General features: G+C 43.7%; 1 protein-coding gene across 2 annotated transcripts in view; it reads left to right on the forward strand.

Annotated features, from left to right (window-relative positions):
* The first annotated feature begins 5,620 nt into the window (after positions 1–5,620).
* The window catches only part of PCIF1 (phosphorylated CTD interacting factor 1), a 111,615-nt gene continuing 97,537 nt past the window's right edge, over positions 5,621–19,698 (forward strand). For both annotated transcript variants that reach the window (XR_005779460.1, XM_040435057.1), the window contains exons 1-3: positions 5,621–5,858; positions 16,454–16,576; positions 16,651–16,775. Coding sequence is in view for 1 of the 2 variants with exons in the window: in XM_040435057.1 (XP_040290991.1) it covers positions 5,738–5,858; positions 16,454–16,576; positions 16,651–16,775 (369 nt within the window). In the remaining variant the exon portion in view is untranslated. The remainder of the gene's footprint in view (positions 5,859–16,453; positions 16,577–16,650; positions 16,776–19,698) is intronic.

The raw sequence follows: 19,698 nt of genomic DNA on the forward strand, positions 1-19,698 counted from the left end.
GGATCAAAGTGCTCACTACACACCTTGAAATATTCCTTGAGGGGTGTAGTTTCCAGAATGGGGTGACTTTTTGGGGATTTCCATCGTAGGGCCACCTCAGGGTGTCTTCATATGCGTTTTTAGCTCCCAATTACTATTCCAGCTAAATCGCCTCTTCAAAAGCCATATGGTGCTCCTTCCACTCTGAAGCCTGCTGTGCGCCCATACATCAGTTTTCGAGCACACATGGGGTGTTTCTGTAAACTCCAGATTCAGGGTAATAGATTTTGAGTTTTGTTTGGCTGTTAACCCTTGATGTGTTGCAGAAAAAATAGATAAAAATTTAAAATCTGCTATAAAAAAGTGAAATTTTGAAATTTAATTCCCATTTTCCTTTAATTCTCATGGGGCATCTAAAGGGTTAACAAAGTTTGTAAAATCAGTTTTGAATAGCTTGAGGGGTGTAGTTTCTAAAATGGGGTGAATTATGGGTGGTTTCTAATATGTAAGCCCCAGAAAGTGACTTCATAACTGAACTGGTCCTGAAAAAATTGGGTTTTGGAAATGTTCTTAAACATTTTAAGATTTGCTTCTAAACTTCCCAAAAAAATAAAATGTAATTTGTAAAATGATCCAAACATGAAGTAGACATATGGGGAATGTAAAGTAATTACTATTTTTGGAGGTATTACTATCTATTATAAAAGTAGAAAAATTTAAATTTGGAAATTTGCTAATTTTTCAAACTTTTGGGTAAATTTGGTATTTTTTTTATAAATAAAAATGAAATTTTTTGACTCATTTTTACCAGTCATGAAGTACAATATGTGACGAGAAAACAATCTCAGAATAGCCTGTATAAGTAAAAGTGTTTCAAAACTATTACCACATAAAGTGACACATGTCAGATTTGCAAAAAATGGCCTGGGCAGGAAGGCGAAAATTGGCCCGGGGTAGAAGGGGTTAATTATATCTATTATAATCAACAAAGGTTTGTTAATTATACAAGAGATGCGATAAAGGGCATAGCAGACTAACTGGATCCTACTTCTCTGATGGCAAGGCAGAACAAGAATACAGCTCCTGATGGCAGCATTGCCAAAGCATTGGAAGGACTCACATTCCTGTCTGAGGAATTGGCGGAGAACTCAGGGATGGATGTTGTTTTTTTTGAATTGGCTTGAAGGATGGTTTGGGAAGTGGAGCACCCTTATATCCAGTTTATTGATCTGACAACAGTAGCGGCCATGTTGATGACTTGTGGACTTTGTTGTATTCCCTGTATAAGAGGACTGATTCAAAGACTTATTGACACAGTTACTAAAACTATGTATCAAGAAATTAAAGTTGAAGATACATACGAGATTCTAAAATATGAAAGGACTGGTGAAAACTCAAGGAGAGAACCTGTCCTCGAGATCTTACAGAAAATTTTAATAAAAAATTTATAAAAGGGGGGAATGTTGGAATTATTTAAATTTTATTATGTGTTTTCTGGAATATATCTACTATAATACTACTTATAACCAAATAACGGAACAGCACCTCCAGAGACAATCGCAGGTGCAAGCTACCCGGCAATAATACAGCAAACAAAATACAGTAGCAGCACACCACTAAATGCACTAAGACTGAGTGAACAGGTGAATGTGTGAACAGGGTCAAATACATGACGCCAATACTAATAAGCAGTGAAGACGCTCTTAGCGCATATTATTGATCAAAAATATGTCGGGCCCATCTACCAGACGACAAGGTAGCTTCTTATCAGATGGGACCTACTCTAACACGGAATGTCCAGCTCCATTGTTACTATTGATTAAAAGCCCCAAGGGATGGGGGGATGGGCGGGGAGTGCTAAGTTCCAAAGAGGATGCCTAGTCCTCTATAATATACATATAACCAAATAACCCCTATCATCAGATATTATTCCTCATTTTATTTCTGATTCAGATGTTTTTTCCACCACTAAGACAGATACTCTCCCTCCCATAGGTATTATGACTGTGTTATCGACTTGGTACCCGAATCCAAATTTCCTAAAGGACGGATTTATAATCTTTCCGGTCTTGAGCGCAGGGCCATAAAAGACTATATCCAGGAGAGTCTCAAGAAGGGACATATTAGGCCCTCCACCTCTCCCCTGGGAGCATGATTCTTTTTCGTTAAAAAGAAAGACGGTGGTCTCAGGCCCTGCATTAACTATAGAAATTTGAATAAAATCACTATTAGTATTCCATCCCGTTGATTCCCGATTTGTTTAACCAGATTTTGGGTGCTTCGCGGTTTTCTAAATTTGATTTGAGAGGAGCGTATAACCTACTTCGTATTAAGGAGGGAGATGAGTGGAAAACTGCTTTTAATACTCCAGAGGGAAACTTTGAGTATCTTGTTATGCCATTCGGTCTTTGCAATGCCCCAGCTGTGTTTCAGAATTTCATGAACAACATTTTTTAGAGAACTCATCGGCAAAGTTATGATTGTTTATCTCAATGATATTCTTGTCTTTTCACCTGACTGGGATTCTCATGTGTCTCACATCAGATTGGTTCTTAAAATCCTCAGGGAGAATCATCTGTCCGTTAAATTAGAGAAATGTTTGTTTGGAGTTCAAGAGATTCCTTATCTCGGCTATATTCTTACTCCTCATTCATTTAAAATGGATCCCAGTAAGGTTCAGGCTATCCAAGACTGGGTAAGACCATCCTCCTTAAAGGCACTCCAACGCTTTTTAGGATTCCCCAATTTTTACTGTAAATTCATTAAAAAAAATTCTGTTATTGCCAAGCCCCTTACTGACTTAACTGAAAAAGGTTCTGATCTGGTTAACTGGTCGTTGGAGGCCTGTCGGGCCTTTGATACCCTTAAAAATTGTTTTCAGATGGCTCCAGTCTTGGTTCAGCCCGATACCGAGGAACCTTTTGTGGTGGAGGTTGATGCCTCAGAGAATGGTGTGGGGGCCATTCCTTTCTCAAAGGGTCTTCTAACCTCACTAATTTAAGGCCATGCGCCTTTTTCTCTCGTAAGTTCTCTCCTTCGGAGAGAAATTACGATATTGGAAACCGCGAATTACTGGCCATAAAATGGGCATTTGAGGAATGGAGGCATTTTTTAGAAGGGGCTAGACACCGTATTACTGTCCTCACCAATCATAAGAACTTAGTGTTTCTTGAGGCGGCCAAACGCCTTAATCCTAGACAAGCCAGATGGGCCCTGTTTTTTTACTCGTTTTAATTTTTCTGTTACATTCAGACCAGGTAGTAAAAATATTAAGGCAGATGCCTTATCTCTGAGTTTTAATGCCATCCAACCTCCTGACACCCCCTCGGAACCCATCTTGCCGGCAAGCATCTTTGTGGCAGCAATTTCTGCGGATCTTTTCTCTGAGATTCAACGGCTCAGCAACTTGCTCCTCCACAAACACCGGCAGATAAGTTATTTGTTCCTGAGTGCTTTCGTTTTTAATTATTGGGTGAATGTCATGACTCCGTGCTCTCTGGTCATCAAGGTATTGCTGCCACTAAGGAATTGCTGCTGAGGTCTTTCTGGTGGCCCACTTTGTCTAAGGATGTACGGTCTTATGTTTTGGCTTGCGATGTTTGTGCCAGGTCTAAGACCCCGAGAACACTTCCCGCTGGTGAACTACAACAACTACCCATTCCCTGCAAGCCATGGTCTCACATTTCCATGGAAATTTCTGATCTGCCCCCTTCTGAGGGGAAATCAGTGGTGTGGGTAGTGGTTGACCGTTTTAGCAAGATGGTGCACTTTGTTCCTTTAAGTAAGGTCCCTGATGCGAAGACCTTAGCATCCTTGTTCATTGAACATGTGGTACGTCTGCATGGTGTCCCTGAGAATATCGTCTCTGATAGAGGCGTTTAGTTTGTTTCTGGAGGGCTTTTTATCGAAGATGTGACATCTCTTTATCCTTTTCGTCTGCTTTCCATCCACAGACCAATGGGCAGACGGAACGGTTAAATCAGGCAGTGGAGCTTTTTCTAAGGTGCTATGTATCACATAACCAACTCTTATGGGTGAGATACCTCCCGTTGGAGGATTCGCTATTAACAATCGAGTTAATTCTTCCACGGGGGTGTGTCCGCAATCTGGAAGGTTGGTACAGAACCACTACAGAGTGCTTCCGTGGAGTTTCTGTCCGTGCCTTTGTGCCGCAAAAAAAAGTAGTGCATTCAAGTTAAAGGGTTTCTACCACCAGAAATAACGTTATGTAGCTGACATTAGCACATCGCTAATGTCAGCACTACATAACAGTGTTTTTGACATTTCTCCCTGCAGCCGTTGGTAAAATAAGCACTTATATAATATGCTAATGAGCCTCTAGGTGCTATGTGGTCGTAAAATCAGCACCTAGAGGCTCAGTCCACTCACCCTTTATCCCGCCCCATGTCCCCTGTTCTGCCCGCCCCGCTCCTCTTGATTGATGTGACGGTTCGCAGCATCGTTGACGAAATCCTGCGCCGTTCACTTCTGTACTCGGCGCAGTGAGTGAATGATGCGCTCCTGGTGCCGGATTCCTCACTGCGCCGACTACATCACAGTGAGGAAGCTGGCACTAGGAGAGCGGCCTTCACTCACTGCGCCTGCGTGAACAGAGCAGGCGCGGGATTTCGTCAACGATGCTGCGAACCGTCACATCAGTCAAGAGGAGCGGGGCGGGCAGAACAGGGGACCTGGGCAGGATAAAGGGTGAGTGGACGGAGCCTCTAGGTGCTGATTTTATGCTCACATAGCACCTAGAGGCTCATTAGCATATTATAAAAGTGCTTATTTTACCAAAACGGCTGCAGGGAGAAATGTCAAAAACATACTGTTATATAGTGCTGACATTAGCGATGTGCTAATGTCAGTCAGCTACCTAACGTTATTTCTGGTGGTAGAAATCCTTTAATGGGTCTGTGACCCACATGCTGCGGCCCCATGGTCGGTGGCTGTGCATTGCAGACCGCAGCACGGGCCCAGCCGGCAAACGGTCGTGGGAATGAGCCCTTAATATAAAAATTCTATATAGCCGAACGAGGTGCCTCAAAAACAGGCGCGATTTCATAAATGTGACAAAAAAAATAAAACGGTCTGAAACAGCATTTTATTAGACTAAAAAGAGTTACAAACACGTTAGTAAATGTGTCCCTCTGTTCACACAGCGGCACATTTACAAAGACAGGCATTTTCACGCTGGTCTGTTTCCACCTCACGCTGCCGGAGGATTCGCCTATGACGAGGAGTGCGCCCCCAGGCTGGTGTAGGTTTTCGAGAACACATACGACTGTTCCCAGACATATATGTTAAGAGATTTGCTGGTGCTGGAGTACCGGCCCAGGCACGGCCACCGACGCTCCCCTACGAATCCACCGTCTCGGCCACTGACAAAAACTTTTCAGCGTCAAAAAGGGACTAAAATAGTCACAAGTTCCTTGATAAAAGACCCCCAGCATGATGAGAAATTTTGTGAGGTAAAATCCTGTGCTTCCTGAAAAAAAAACGTGAACCAATGACGAATGGTTGGGATCCATTGTTTTCCTATAATGAGACAGAAAATCCAATATTAATGAATCTCCTCTATAGTGCTAGTCGTGCATACACTTCACCCATACTCTCAGACATATATATATTCTTTTCACACGATTTTATTCCGTTTTTCCTCACAAAACTTCCACTCCGCGCACACCAGCGCCCGAGCGGCCGTCTGCCACCTCTAACATGGCGTCACAAGCCGACTGTTTAGTCCCGCGGGCAGAGCATGCGCACTCGGCAGGGCCGGGGCTGGAATACAAGATGGCGGCCCCGGCGGGGAGGGAGAGGCGGAGGCGGGATAACAGTGAACGGACAGGAGTCAGTGACGGAGATTGCCTCGGCCCCAGGTGAGGCTCCCGGGGCGTCCCACGCTCTGACACCCGAACCGTCTGGCGTCGTAAAACCCCGAGCTGCCGCTGAGCTCAGACTGCGCTCCCAACGCGCCCCGATAACCGCGCAAAATAACTGCAAAGCCCAGAGCCGCCAGCGCAGCTTCCAGCGCCATCTTGTCACCGCCCGGGGAGCGCGCTGCAGAAGGCGCGAGCACGAGGGGGAGAAAGACTAGGCTTGTAACGAGCGCGCCAAAATGAGAGCGAAGCGACTAATAATAAGAATAGGAAATGTGAATAAATAAAGTGGATGGCGGTGGCAGGGGCGGGGAGTGCCGCTCTGGAGGATGGATGTGTGCCCTGAACAACACGGAGACAGCGAGCTGTAGACATGGCTGCACCCGCCACCATTTACTAGGCGTATTCTCTTGGTGGTCCCCTCACCCGTGTAAGGGGGGCTTCTGTGTAATATGGGGTGCGCTGCGTGTATGTATCAATGTGTCTGACTGGAAAATGGTGGAAAAACCCGGACAAACTGTGTTCACTTCAAGGGTTTGTCCACTTGTGGGCATCAAAGACGGGGACCAGTGGTGACCGCTGCGAACTCTGAGATGAACCAGTATCACGCACTGGTCCATTCTGGTTGCCGTGTAGCGAGACGTAGTTTTCGCAGAATTTTGAAACCCCACAAGCTTCCCCCGACTCCCGTGTTCAGCGATCCACCTCCTGTAACGTCACAAAGTCAACAAATTCACATAACCATCAATAGCAAAAAACCGCACAAGAGATGCGACACGTGAACACGTGTGTGCGATTTTCTAGAATATTTTCATGGTAAAAAGTTGGAATTTTTTGTTCAAATTGGGGCTTGATTGATTTATTTTTCCCTTTTTTAAGGCAGCCCGCCATGCTTACTATAAGTTACTGACGTCTCCGACAGCCTAGCGCATGACGGCCCGAGATGTGCCACGGTTCTGATGGTGGTGGTACATCTGACCGACGTGGAACACTGTCTCCCCGTAGTCCTTTTGACAGTTTTTGTGTATTCTGAAATTCTCTACAAAGTGGGGCACGTTTACTTTTCTGCCCCCCTCCCCATCCCGTGCACACATTTAGGGTTTGATTTATTTGGCGCACGGCTGTTCTTACTTGATCCGTGTTTTTCCTGTTTTACGCTGGATAATACTTAGTGATTGTGATGCCTGGCTATTGCTCCTAATGTATTATTGTGGCGAGTGTCTATGTGGTCTGGGTGATTTTTGGCGCATCCGTTACCCGTATAACGGACTCCTCTGTGTGGGACAAATATCGTGTCCCGTCTTTTCTGTAACGTATATCATTTTGGTTTAGCATCTTTGGTCACGGCTTCAGTTGCTCCTCCATCTTTACAGGGACATTTCACCCCCTAGTTTTCCCTAAATAAAGAATATTAGAAAAATGTTCCCTGTCCCTGCACATTAGAAAAAAACAATATGACAGTAAAGTTTATTAGAACACATCTGAAAAAGTGCGCCCAAAAAATCATACACATGTAGACAAAAAATACGCCACCCCCAGAGTGTCGTTTTAAAGGGGTTAGCCAACCCCTGTAATGCCCCCCAAAATGCCCGGGACCCGTGTACTGGTCATACTTACTCCGGCACCGGTGTCACTTCAAAACATTAGGAGGGGGGGGGGGGGGCTGGGCTGCAACGGGAATGAGCCTCCCTAGCATCGCAAGTGACGCTAGGAAGGCTCGTTCCCATCACATCCTGCTATTGGCTGCCCCTCTCTCTCTCTCTCTCTCTCTCTCTCTCTCTCTCTCTCTCGTCGCCAGATATTTTGAACCATGCAACGGTGGTCATCAGAAGCGACACGGGTGCTGGGGAGCTGGGTAAGTATGAGGAGGGCATTATAAGGGTTGAATAACCCATGTAAAACTATGACACTCTGGGGGTGCCATATTTTTTTGTCCACGTGTATGATTTTGTGGCGCACTTTCTTTAGATGTGTTCTACAATGTAATATTTGACCTTTTGCAAACAGCTTTTTGTCTAATAAACCTAAAGGGGTTGTCTCATCACAGACAATGGGGGCATATTGCTATAATATGCCCCCATTGTCTTACAGTTGAGCGTCCCAGCGCCTATATCGGAAACGAAGCCTGCAAGGTGGTGGCTGGAGGACTTCAGTCCGGCCACCACTAAGGGCGCTTCCCATAGAAGTGGATGGGAGCGTACCGCACATGACCGGCCACCGCTCCTATTCACTTCTATGGGCCCGATGGAAATAGCCAAGCCAGCGCTCAGCTATTTTCAGCGGCCCCTTAGAAAATAAATGGAGGACGGCTGTGCATGCGCAGTGCGCCCTCCCAACGCTTTTGGCGCTCCATTCTCAATATAGGTGTGGGTCCCAGCAGTGGGTCCTGCACCTATAAGACAATGGGGGCATATCCTAAAGATATTCCCCATTGTCTTTGATGAGACAACCCCTTTAAAGTTTTATTTATAATTACATGTTAAACACGAACGTGTGAAGCCCGTGCTGGGGACCGCAAATTGGGGCTTGCGCATGGGGATCGTGGACCCATTCACTAATTATTCTATAGATATGTAAATCAGCCTGGTGAGGAGCCTAAGGGGCTGTACTAACCGTTGTGGAGCCCAGCCACGCCCCCTGTGAAGGAGCCCAGCACCGCCTATGTCGTTAGATTGCCGTAATCAGCGCTATGGGACAAGTATATTGCGGACATGCTAGCGGCGATCTAGCCGTGCATATCCGGAGCTCTATAGGGTAAAAAGAGATGACAGAATCCCTTTAATAAATTGTGCAAAAAAAACAAGGGTATTAAGGAGAGAATATGACAAAAAAGTGGCGCAGACACTTTAGTAAATATGCTCCAGTGTCTTTTTTTGGTTTTTCACTGTTTGCTTTTTTGTCAGTATGCAGCATACTGTAGACATGGCGGGTTCCCCCAATACGGATGACGTCCGTGTTCCTTCATTTTTTTCCATGGACCCATTGTAGCAATGCCTATCCTTCTGGTCATGTTGTACGTTTTTTCTGGACTGCAGAACAGACATACGCATGTGGACATCACACAGTGTGCTGTTCGCATTTTTTGCAGCCCAATTTATAAGAATTGGCCCGTAACCAATGTATACAAAATACCTAGCGGAGCAAATATACAGTTATAGGGCCTTAGGGGACCTTCCCACGCTGCAGCTCCATTCACCTGACTAGGGCTTGCGGAAATCCACGTGCTTGTTGCCTTATTCAAACGAATGGAGCAGCAAAATCTGCAGCGTGTGAAGACGCCTTAATACATTACCAGCAAAGACAAATCTCAAGTAGAGTTTTCTTCTTTTTTTTTTTTCAGTGTTGAAATTGACCTGCCATCCATATCAGTTGTTTGTGTGATATATATTTTTTATTGCAATACAAAAGGTGAGATCTTCGGCAAATCCGCACCAAAAACTGCAAGTAACAAATGCGGCTTTTGGTGCAGAAACTCCATGCGGAATTTCTGTTTGTCTAACCGCACCCGTGTGCAGGTACCCTAAGACTAAATGCACACGATCAGGATTGCGTGCGGAAAACCTGCACTGTAGGTCGTGTACATTTTATTCTATGAGAATTTAAAATTCTCAGTGCACACGATGCAGATTTTTTTTCCGTGCGGATTTTGACCTGCGGTACGGATTTTAATATCCGCAGCATGTCAATTTATTTTATTTTTCCTGACCGGATTTTCTTCATTCACTTAGTAAAATCCGCACCAAATCCGCATGCAAATCTGCACCAATTGATGCGGATTGACCGCACAGATTTGCCTGCGAACACCTGCGGATTTCAGTGTGGATGCTCCGCACATGAATCCTGAACGTGTGCATCTACCCTTAGGCCTCTTTCACACGGGCGTTGCGGGAACACCCGCGATTTTTCCGCGCGAGTGCAAAACATTGTAATGCGTTTTGCACTCGCGTGAGAAAAATCACGCATGTTTGGTACCCAAACCCGAACTTCTTCACAGAAGTTCGGGCTTGGGTTAGGTGTTGTGTAGATTTTATTATTTTCCCTTATAACATGGTTATAAGGGAAAATAATAGCATTCTGAATACAGAATGCCTAGTAGGTGATCAATTGAGGGTTAATTTTTTTTTTTTTTAATTAACTCACCTTCTCCTCTTGTTCGCGTAGTTCCCGGTCTCTTCTTTACTTCTCAAAAGATGAACTATCGGCTAGGACCTGTGGTGACGTCAGATCACAAAAAGCATGTGATCTGACGTCACCAAAGGTCCTTTAGCCGATAGTTCATCTTTTGAGAAGTAAAGAAGAGACCGGGAACTACGCGAACAAGAGGAGAAGGTGAGTTAATTTTGTTATTTTTTTTTTTAACCCTCAATTGATCACCTACTAGGCATTCTGTATTCAGAATGCTATTATTTTCCCTTTATAACCATGTTATAATAGAAAATAATACAGTTTATAGACTGTCTTCTAGCAACCATGCGTGAAAATCGCACCGCATCCGCACTTTCTTGCGGATGCTTGCGATTTTCACGCAACCCTATTCACTTCTATGGGGCCTGCGTTGTGTGAAAAACGCACAAAGAGGAGCATGCTGCGATTTTCACACAACGCACAAGTGATGCGTGAAAATCACTGCTCGTGTGCACAGCCCCATAGAAATGAATGGGTCAGTATTCAGTGCGGGTGCAATGCGTTCACCTCCCGCATCGCATCTGTGCGGAATACTCGCTCGTGTGAAAGGGGCCTAAGTCTCGAATCTCATTGGTGGGATCCTTCCTAGGAACAATCTGATGGACAAATGGTCACCGCCTTCTGGCCCATCATAATCCTATGTGTAGGGCTAGGTCTGGGCTTCCTACACGTCAGTGTAAGGCCTCTTTCACACGATCTTTTTTTTTTTTCCCCATTTACGGGATTTTTTTTGCGTTCCGTATACGGTACCATTCATTTCAGTGGTTCCGAAACAAAAACAGAATGTTCTCCATATGCATTCCGTTTCCGTATTTCTGTTTTTCTGTTCCGTTGAAAGATAGAACATGTCCTATTATTGCCCCCAAATCACGGTACGTGGCTCCATTCAAGTCAATTGGTCAAGGGGCCTAAGGGCTCATGCAGATGGCTGTTGTTCCGTGCATCGGGAACCGCAATTTGCACGGGCATAATCAGTGCAGCTGTTGCAGACGGATGCAGGACAATTCAACTTGAATGGGTCTGTGATCTGTCCGCATCTGTGATATGGTGTACAAATGGCCTGCGGGCCTCAATACAGGCCACGGCTGTCTCTATGAGCCCTAATACGATGGGTTCTGTAAAAAGAACAGCTCCAGATCAAGCTCTATGGGAAATAGGAATTGCAGGACACACTTCTTTTTTTCAGCTACTTTTTGTTGATTAGGTGGCGTTTGGCGACTAGTACCTCGAAACCAAAGTTTACAAAATCAGCTATCAAAGTTATTCAACGAAGTCTCGCGCGACTTTGTAAATAACTTACTTTGGCTTATCGGAGCCCATACATTCTAATACTGTACGGAGACAGATCTCAGTACAGTATTATTCCAAAGTTTTGACCGAAGCGACTTCGGATGAAGCATCCGCAGCTCGCGCCGCTCAACACTTATAATGACATATGATGCAGTGAGTTTCTACCTCACTCGTGGTCTATCGTACTGTACTCAATGCATTATCTGAACATGGTCCTGGAAATGCAGCCCCTCGCACAGAGTGGGTCAGACCCATTGACTTGAACAAACGAGCCTAGCGGGAAAAACGGACTAGAACAGAGCATGCTGCGGTCTTGATCGTATGAATTGGAGCTCAGACAGCACATCACTCATCGGAATAAAGACGTTATTGTGCCCACCCATGTGCAGGAGGCCAGGTTGTAATGAATTTAGCTTACAAGTGCTTGCATCGTATGACAGTGCTCACTAATTAGAAAAAGAGACGTCCCTCCCTGGAAAGAGGCTTGGGGCAGTAGTAAATGAGCCTGTCTTGATTGCATTTCAACAAGTACAAGTCATAACGTGGCCAATTAATGTTTAATGGGGAGGCCTGTCTGTAGATTGTAAGCTCATATGGGCAGGGCTGTCACCTAGTGTATCTGGTTACCCTGTGTGTGGACTGAACATGTGTAGCTTACATAAATGTCACATCTCCGTCAAGGAGATCCGGCAGGCTGTTCCGGCACAAAGCAGCCGAATCTCACAGGATTCGGCGTTACCAGATTTTCTACTTCACCCCGGATCCCCATTGACCGTAATGAGACAAAAGCTGTTGCATGCAACGTTTTTATGTCTGGCCGACTGCCGGATCTTCTTGACGGAGGTGTGAACAAGGCCTTACTGTGTCGAGTGCCACAAAAGCTGATGGTGCTGTGTGAGCAGATAGTGCGAGTTTCATATACCATTACTGTCAACTGTATTGATTGGAGCATTGAGTAAAACTGACTGGAAATGGTTACAGAATGCAGCGTAGGGTCATGGAGTGATTGTGCTGAGTGCGTGCACCCCTTTCTTCTTTAGGGTAGAGTTTGGTTTTTTAAGTGCCACTGTAGTTTTAATGTTTTGTTTTTTTGTTTTTTAAATCCAAAGTGGATTCAACAGGTAGAAAGGAAGGGTTTCAAAGGGGGTTTCCCAGATTTTTTTAACTGATGACCTATCCTCAGGATAGGTCGTCAGTATCTGAACGGTGCAGGTCCTACACCTGGGACCCAAGCCAGTCAGCTGTTTGAGAAGGCATTGATGCTTGCAGTAGCACCATGGACTTTTCACAGCTTTGCCTAGGCCATGTGAAGTCACATTCATCTGTCACATGGTCTAAGCGGAGCTGTGACCCATTGAAGTGAAAGGGGCTGAGCTGCGATACCAAGCATATCTGCTTTCCAATGTACAGCGCTGTGCTTGGTAAGCTGGGAGAAGGCTGCGGCGATACTGCAATCGTCAGAGGTCCCAGGTCTTGGACCCCCACCAATCAGATATTGATGACCGATCCAAAGGATCCAATGCGCAGCTGCCATGGCTAGAAACACAAAGAAAAAAAAAACACACAATGCAACAGCACTCTGCAAACCAAATAAAGTACAATAATGCCATAGTAATAGAAAATATTCTGGTGCTAATGCTATGCTTATTTTGTAAAATTGAGATTCTTGGCAAATATATTTTGTACAAAATTATTTGGGCCGGTCTGCCACACTCGAGGACTAAATGCTAACTGCTACTGCAGTTTGTACTGGAGGTGTGGCTGACTCCATTTAGTCTTGCACCCCTGACCAGCCTAGCCTGTCTGTCCCATAGGCTGATTTTAATTAGTTTAAGTATAAAGATGTAGCCTGCATTCACTAGAAGCCATTTGGCACCATGTTGGTACCTGCATCTCCTGAATTTAATAGAGGCCATTTTGGCACCAAAAATAATAAAAAGCAGAGTGAACCCAGCATGCATGTGGAACCTGCACTCCCTGAATTTTATGGTGGTCGTTATGGCACATAACAGGTAGAAATGTATTTGCCAAGAATCTCAATTATAAAAAGAGTAGCATTAGCACCAGAATATTTTCTATTACTATGGCATTATTGTACTTTATTTGGTTTGCAAAGTGCTGTTGCATTGTGTTTTATTTTATTTTTTTCTTTGCGATCCAAAGGATCATTAGTAAAAAAAAAAAAAAAGTCTCAGAAAAAAACCTTTAAAAGGGACTCTGGGGGCAATTTTTATTATTGCATTTTTCATTATTCATGCATTGTACTTTAGTTTTGAGCTAAAAATCTTTTTTCAATTTGTCTTTATTAAAAATGTCGAGCCTCTCTCTGTGCAGCCTTGAGATTCTCTAGTAGCAGGCTCTGACTTTTCACTCTGTTCATTATCTCTGACCTCCTAAACACTCATTATAGGTCAGTTTTTTCTCTTACTGATAAGAATGCGTCTTAAATAAGTGTTTATGACCAACACAAAGTGAAAAATTATTTTTAGTTCAAAATTAGTAAAATGCAATCGTAAAACAATTGCCCCCAAAGGTGTACATAGCCTTTAAACCTTTGCTGAAACCATGACGGTGCATCAATGCTCCTGAATGATCGGCACATTCAGGTTTTCATCGGCATCGCTCACCAGAGCTTCAGTGAGCATAGTGACCAGCGGGAATGCCGGGACTTGGATCCCCGCTGATGATCCTATCCTGAGGAAAAGTAATCATTATCTTTTCCAGGATAACCCCTTTAATTAGCAGATGCTATATATATATATATTTACACATACATACACTCACCTAAAGAACTATTAGGAACACCTGTTCTATTTCTCATTAATGCAATTATCTAGTCAACCAATCACATGGCAGTTGCTTCAATGCATTTAGGGGGGGTGGTCCTGGTCAAGACAATCTCCTGAACTCCAAACTGAATGTCAGAATGGGAAAGAAAGGTAATTTAAGCAATTTTGAGCGTGGCATGGTTGTTGGTGCCAGACGGGCCGGTCTGATATTTCACAATCTGCTCAGTTACTGGGATTTTCACGCACAACCATTTCTAGGGTTTACAAAGAATGGTGTGAAAAGGGAAAAACATCCAGTATGCGGCAGTCCTGTGGGCAAAAATGCCTTGTGGATGCTAGAGGTCAGAGGAGAATGGGCCGACTGATTCAAGCTGATAGAAGAGCGACGTTGACTGAAATAACCACTCGTTACAACCGAGGTATGCAGCAAAGCATTTGTGAAGCCACAACATGCGCAACCTTGAGGCGGATGGGCTACAACAGCAGAAGACCCCACCGGGTACCACTCATCGCCACTACAAATAGGAAAAAGAGGCTACAATTTGAACGAGCTCACCAAAATTGGACTGTTGAAGACTGGAAAAATGGTTTCTTGAAGATGACAATGAGTTCACTGTACTAAAATGGTCCCCACAGTCACCAGATCTCAACCCAATAGAGCATCTTTGGGATGTGGTGGAACGGGAGCTTCGTGCCCTGGATGTGCATCCCTCAAATCTCCATCAACTGCAAGATGCTATCCTATTAATATGGGGCAACATTTCTAAAGAATGCTATCAGCACCTTGTTGAATCAATGCCACGTAGAATTAAGGCAGTTCTATTCCGACAGTGTTTGAACGACTTTGTAAACTTTCCACTACCACTAGGGGTCTTATATCAGATATTTATGTTCTTCTTTCAACCCCGGAACCTCCACAAGTCATGCGTCATACATATATGTCTAAATGGGAAAGATATCTAGAGAAGGAAATATCGCCGAGCAATTGGCAACTTATATGGCGTAGAGCAGCAATGTCATCTACTTGTGTGACCTACAGAGAAAATGCTTATAAGCTTTTAATGTTTTGGTATCATACGCCCCAGATGCTTAAACACTTGAATCCTACTATCTCTGATGCCTGCTGGCGGTGTGACTCAGGCCGAGGGTCTTTATTACATATCTTTTGGGATTGCCATGTTATCTTTCCTTTTATGGAGGGAGACCCAACAACTTCTTTTACAACTTACCAATATAAAATTCTCACTGGATCCGTTCATGTTCCTACTAAACATGCCCCCAGTAACACTAAAGAAACACATGCTTTGCTTGGTTCTACATGTATTGTCGGCTACTAGGCGCCTTATAGCTAAATATTGGAAGAGGCGTGACATACCGACTAAGTCTGATCTGTTCTCTAGTGTTATGGAGGTTCGGCGTATGGAATATTTATCTGCGCTTATCAATAACTCTATGGATAAATTTCATAAGGTATGGCAGTCTTGGGACATCCTCACAGAGACTGATGACTAGTTTCCTCTATATCGCTCTTACCCAACCTTTTGTCTACCCTTTTGTGTCTTGTCTTGTCCTGTGTTTATGATATCTTGAATTTGTTCTTTTTATATTGTGACTGCTCAGTAAAAGGGAGTCTTTGCTTAGATATACCACTATTTGAATTATAATAGGTGATACTTGAAATGCTTGTTCTACATTTATATGGCCTATTCAAATTGTCTAAATATGTTATCTACTGTTTGCCTGATGACAGGCAGATTTTGTATGAAGCTATGTATGTTTCTTATACTTTTATAAACACTTTAATAAAAATACAATTATTAAAAAAAAGAATTGAGGCAGTTCTGAAGGCAAAAGGGGGTCCAACACTGTATTAGTATGGTGTTCCTAATAATAATAATTCTTTAGGGGTGTGTTTGTGTGTGTGTGTATATATATATATATGTATGTATGTGTGTGTGTGTGTATATGTGTATGTATGTGTATATATATATATATATATATATATATATATATTATTTAAATTATTTTTCTGATATCCATTGATTTTTTTTTTTAACCCCTCAAATAAGTGAAACCATAAGGCAATGAACCAGAGTATTCTCGTTTTTACAGTATATCAGTAAATCCCACTACTGGGCCCACATAGCATTGTTTTCTCAGATATGATGATGATGATTATCACTATTGTGTCTCTGCAGAAGTAACACCTATGTCGTCCTGCGCTCACTTGTACAGTAATTTGCCAGCATGATATATCTAGCCATCATACATGTGTCAACACCAGTGATTACTTATTTTTTTCATATACGTGTGTCTTTTTTTCATTGCTAGTTTGGTCACACAAAATGGCCCGGGATAACCATGGAAGTCCTCAGGAGGATGCCGCCTTGATCAGCCTGTCCCCTAGTACATCAAGCTCACCTCAGCCTCAGTCCGTCTTCTCTGACTTGCCAGGTAACTTACAGCCTTCATGGTGATTTTGCTTTGAGGTATAATATGTGATACTCATATCTGCCATATTTCTGCAGATGAGCTGCTGCAGGCTGGATGGGAGAAGTGCTGGAGTAAGAGGGAGAATCGACCGTATTATTTTAACCGTTTCACCAATCAGTCCCTGTGGGAGATGCCTGTGCTGGGCCAGCATGACGTCATTGTGAGTACCAGTAATCTTTTCATTGCACAGAATATCACAACTGTAGATCATCGCCGTGACATCCGCTTAAAGGGAACCTGTCATCGGGATTTTGTGTACAGCGCTGAGGACATGGGTTGCTAGATGGCCACTAGCACATCCACAATACCCAGTCCCTATAGCTCTGTGTGCTTTTATTGTGTAAAAACTTGTCTTGTCCCTGACTCATCTCATGTACAGGACTCATCTCAGGTTAATTTGCATATGCATCAAATCGGTTTTTATACACAATAAAAGCACACAGAGCTATGGGGACTGGGTATTGTGGATGTGCTAGTTGCCATCTAGCAACCCATGTCCTCAGCTTTATACCCCAAATTCCGGTGACAGGTTCCCTTTAACTTATTGATCGCCGAGATATTATGTTGGATTATAGGCATGGTGGATTTGATTTAATCCAATTCAAGTTTTAGGGCATAGAGTTCCGTCGTCGGGGCTCTATGCCGGAAGAATCCTGATCAGGATTATCCCAATGCATTCTGAATGGAGAGAAATCCGTTCAGGATGCATCAGGAGGTCTTCAGTTCAGGACCGGAACGTTTTTTGGCCGGAGAAAATACTGCAGCATGCTGCGCTTTTTGCTCCAGTCAAAAATCCTGAACACTTGCCGCAAGGCCGGATCCGGAATTAATGCCCATTGAAAGGCATTAATCCGGATCCGGCCTTAAGCTATACGTCGTTTCGGCGCATTACCGGATCTGACGTTTAGCTTTTTCTGAATGGTTACCATGGCTGCCAGGACACTAAAGTCCTGTTTGCCATGGTAAAGTGTAGTGGGGAGTGGGGGAGCAGTATACTTACCGTCCGTGCGGCTCCCGGGGCGCTTCAGAGTGACGTCAGGGCGCCCCACGCGCATGGATGACGTGATCGCATGGATCACGTCATCCATGCGCATGGGGCGCCCTGACGTCATTCTGGAGCGCCCCAGGAGCCGCACGGATGGTAAGTATACTGCTCCCCCGCTCCCCACTACTACTATGGCAGCCAGGACTTTAATAGCGTCCTGGCTGCCATAGTAACACTGAACGCATTTTGAAGACGGATCCGTCTTCAAATGCTTTCAGTTCACTTGCGGTGTTAAGGATTCGGCGGGCACCTCCAGCAAATGGAGTGCACGACGGATCCGGACAACGCAAGTGTGAAAGAGGCCTAAAATCCCTAGTCAGTAAGGCTTGATTTAAATCATAGTTTTTTACATAAAGACTAATTCTTGCTGGTATAACTTATAATATGCAAGTAGATGAAGATTTTTAGAATAACAACTTTTCATATTAGTTTGATTAGGTTGATTCTGCATTCATAGGTTTGTAGAAGCTAAACTGCCCAATAATCTTACAAAAACCTCTGGAAGAGCATGACATTGTGAATGGATTAATGGAATTTATTTACCAAAAAAATTAAACATATACAGCCTTATTCTACATAATTAAAAAACAAATCTTTATTTTATTAAGGAATAACCTTTGGATGGTAATATATTTTCCTTTTAAAAAGCATTTTAAATAAAAAAAAATTCGATTTTAATCCCCCCAAAAAAATGTTTATTTAAAAAAAAAAAAAATCATTGATTTTTATCCACCCTGATTATAGGTTTGTCTGTCTGTACATTGTCATATCATTTCTTTTCACACTGTTAAAAATGGTTTTCAGTCAGTTTAGTTTTTTTAAGGACTCTTCATGGTGTAAAATAATAAAATATGTCAAGACTAACCTTACCGGTCCCCCACAGACTGCATACATTAATAAATGTGTGTTTCTATATCAGTCATTCATGGCTAACGCTGAAATGCCAGTCATATACGTCAACCAAAGGTGGCTTAGGGTATGAAATCTGTCGAGTGGGCTGTGCTGTTTTCTTAACTCCCCATAGAAGTGAATGAGAGCTATGAAAACAATGTAGCACAGCCTTCCCAGCTGTTTCTGTAACCCCAGTCACCTCTGACATTTGACGAGTATGCCAATCATCCAGATCGGCGGGGGTCCGACACCCCTGCCGTTCAGCTGTATGAAGAGAAGACACACTGCCGATCTTATATTGATGACCTATCCTGAGGCCTGGAAAACCCCTTTAACCACTTTTGGACCGCCTGTCGACTATATACCTTGGGGAGGTTCATAGTTCTGGACGTTTCTGAACATCCTTGCAGAGTTAGAAGCAGCACAGTGATCAGACAGCTGCAGGAGAGGTAGATCGACTGTCAGTGACAGCTGGGCTTCTCATAGAGAAGGCAGCGATGGTTATTACCGTCCCTGTCTTCTCCATTGCTGTATACACAGTGCTCAATGACTGCCATATATACAGATCAGAAATTGACAATGCCGCTTCCTGTTTCAGCACTAGTAATCATGTGATTGCTGGCGGACAGGTATCTGGATGAGATGTTGGATGTTATCACTCAGATCAGCTCTGCAGGAGGGCTCAACCTCCCTTGTAAATGGAACTGTATCACCCTGTAACTGGGGCTAATATGTCAGAGAAATCATAATAATGTAATGTTAAATGCCCCAAAAACTCTTTTATGGACGATGGGGGCACAAAGTGTCAAATAAATAAAAAATAAAAAAATACCACCACAAGCATTTATTTTATGCACTTATATAGCTCTACTATATTCCGCAGCGCTTTACAGACATTAGCAACCAACTGTCCCCAATGGGGCTCACAATCTAAGGTCCCTATCAGTATGTCTTTGCGTGTGGGAGGAAACCCACGCAAACACGGGGAGAACATGCAGATGATGTCCTTGGTCGGATTCGAACCTAGGACCCCAGCGCTGCAAGGCACCAATGCTAAACACTGAGCCACCGTGCTGCCCATATCAAGCTATGTCAGAATGATTGTTATGGAAAGGGGCCATAACTTAAAAAAATATATTTCCACCTC

This window comes from Bufo bufo, chromosome 6 (genome assembly GCF_905171765.1).
Source record: "Bufo bufo chromosome 6, aBufBuf1.1, whole genome shotgun sequence".
Classification (NCBI taxonomy): domain Eukaryota; kingdom Metazoa; phylum Chordata; class Amphibia; order Anura; family Bufonidae; genus Bufo; species Bufo bufo.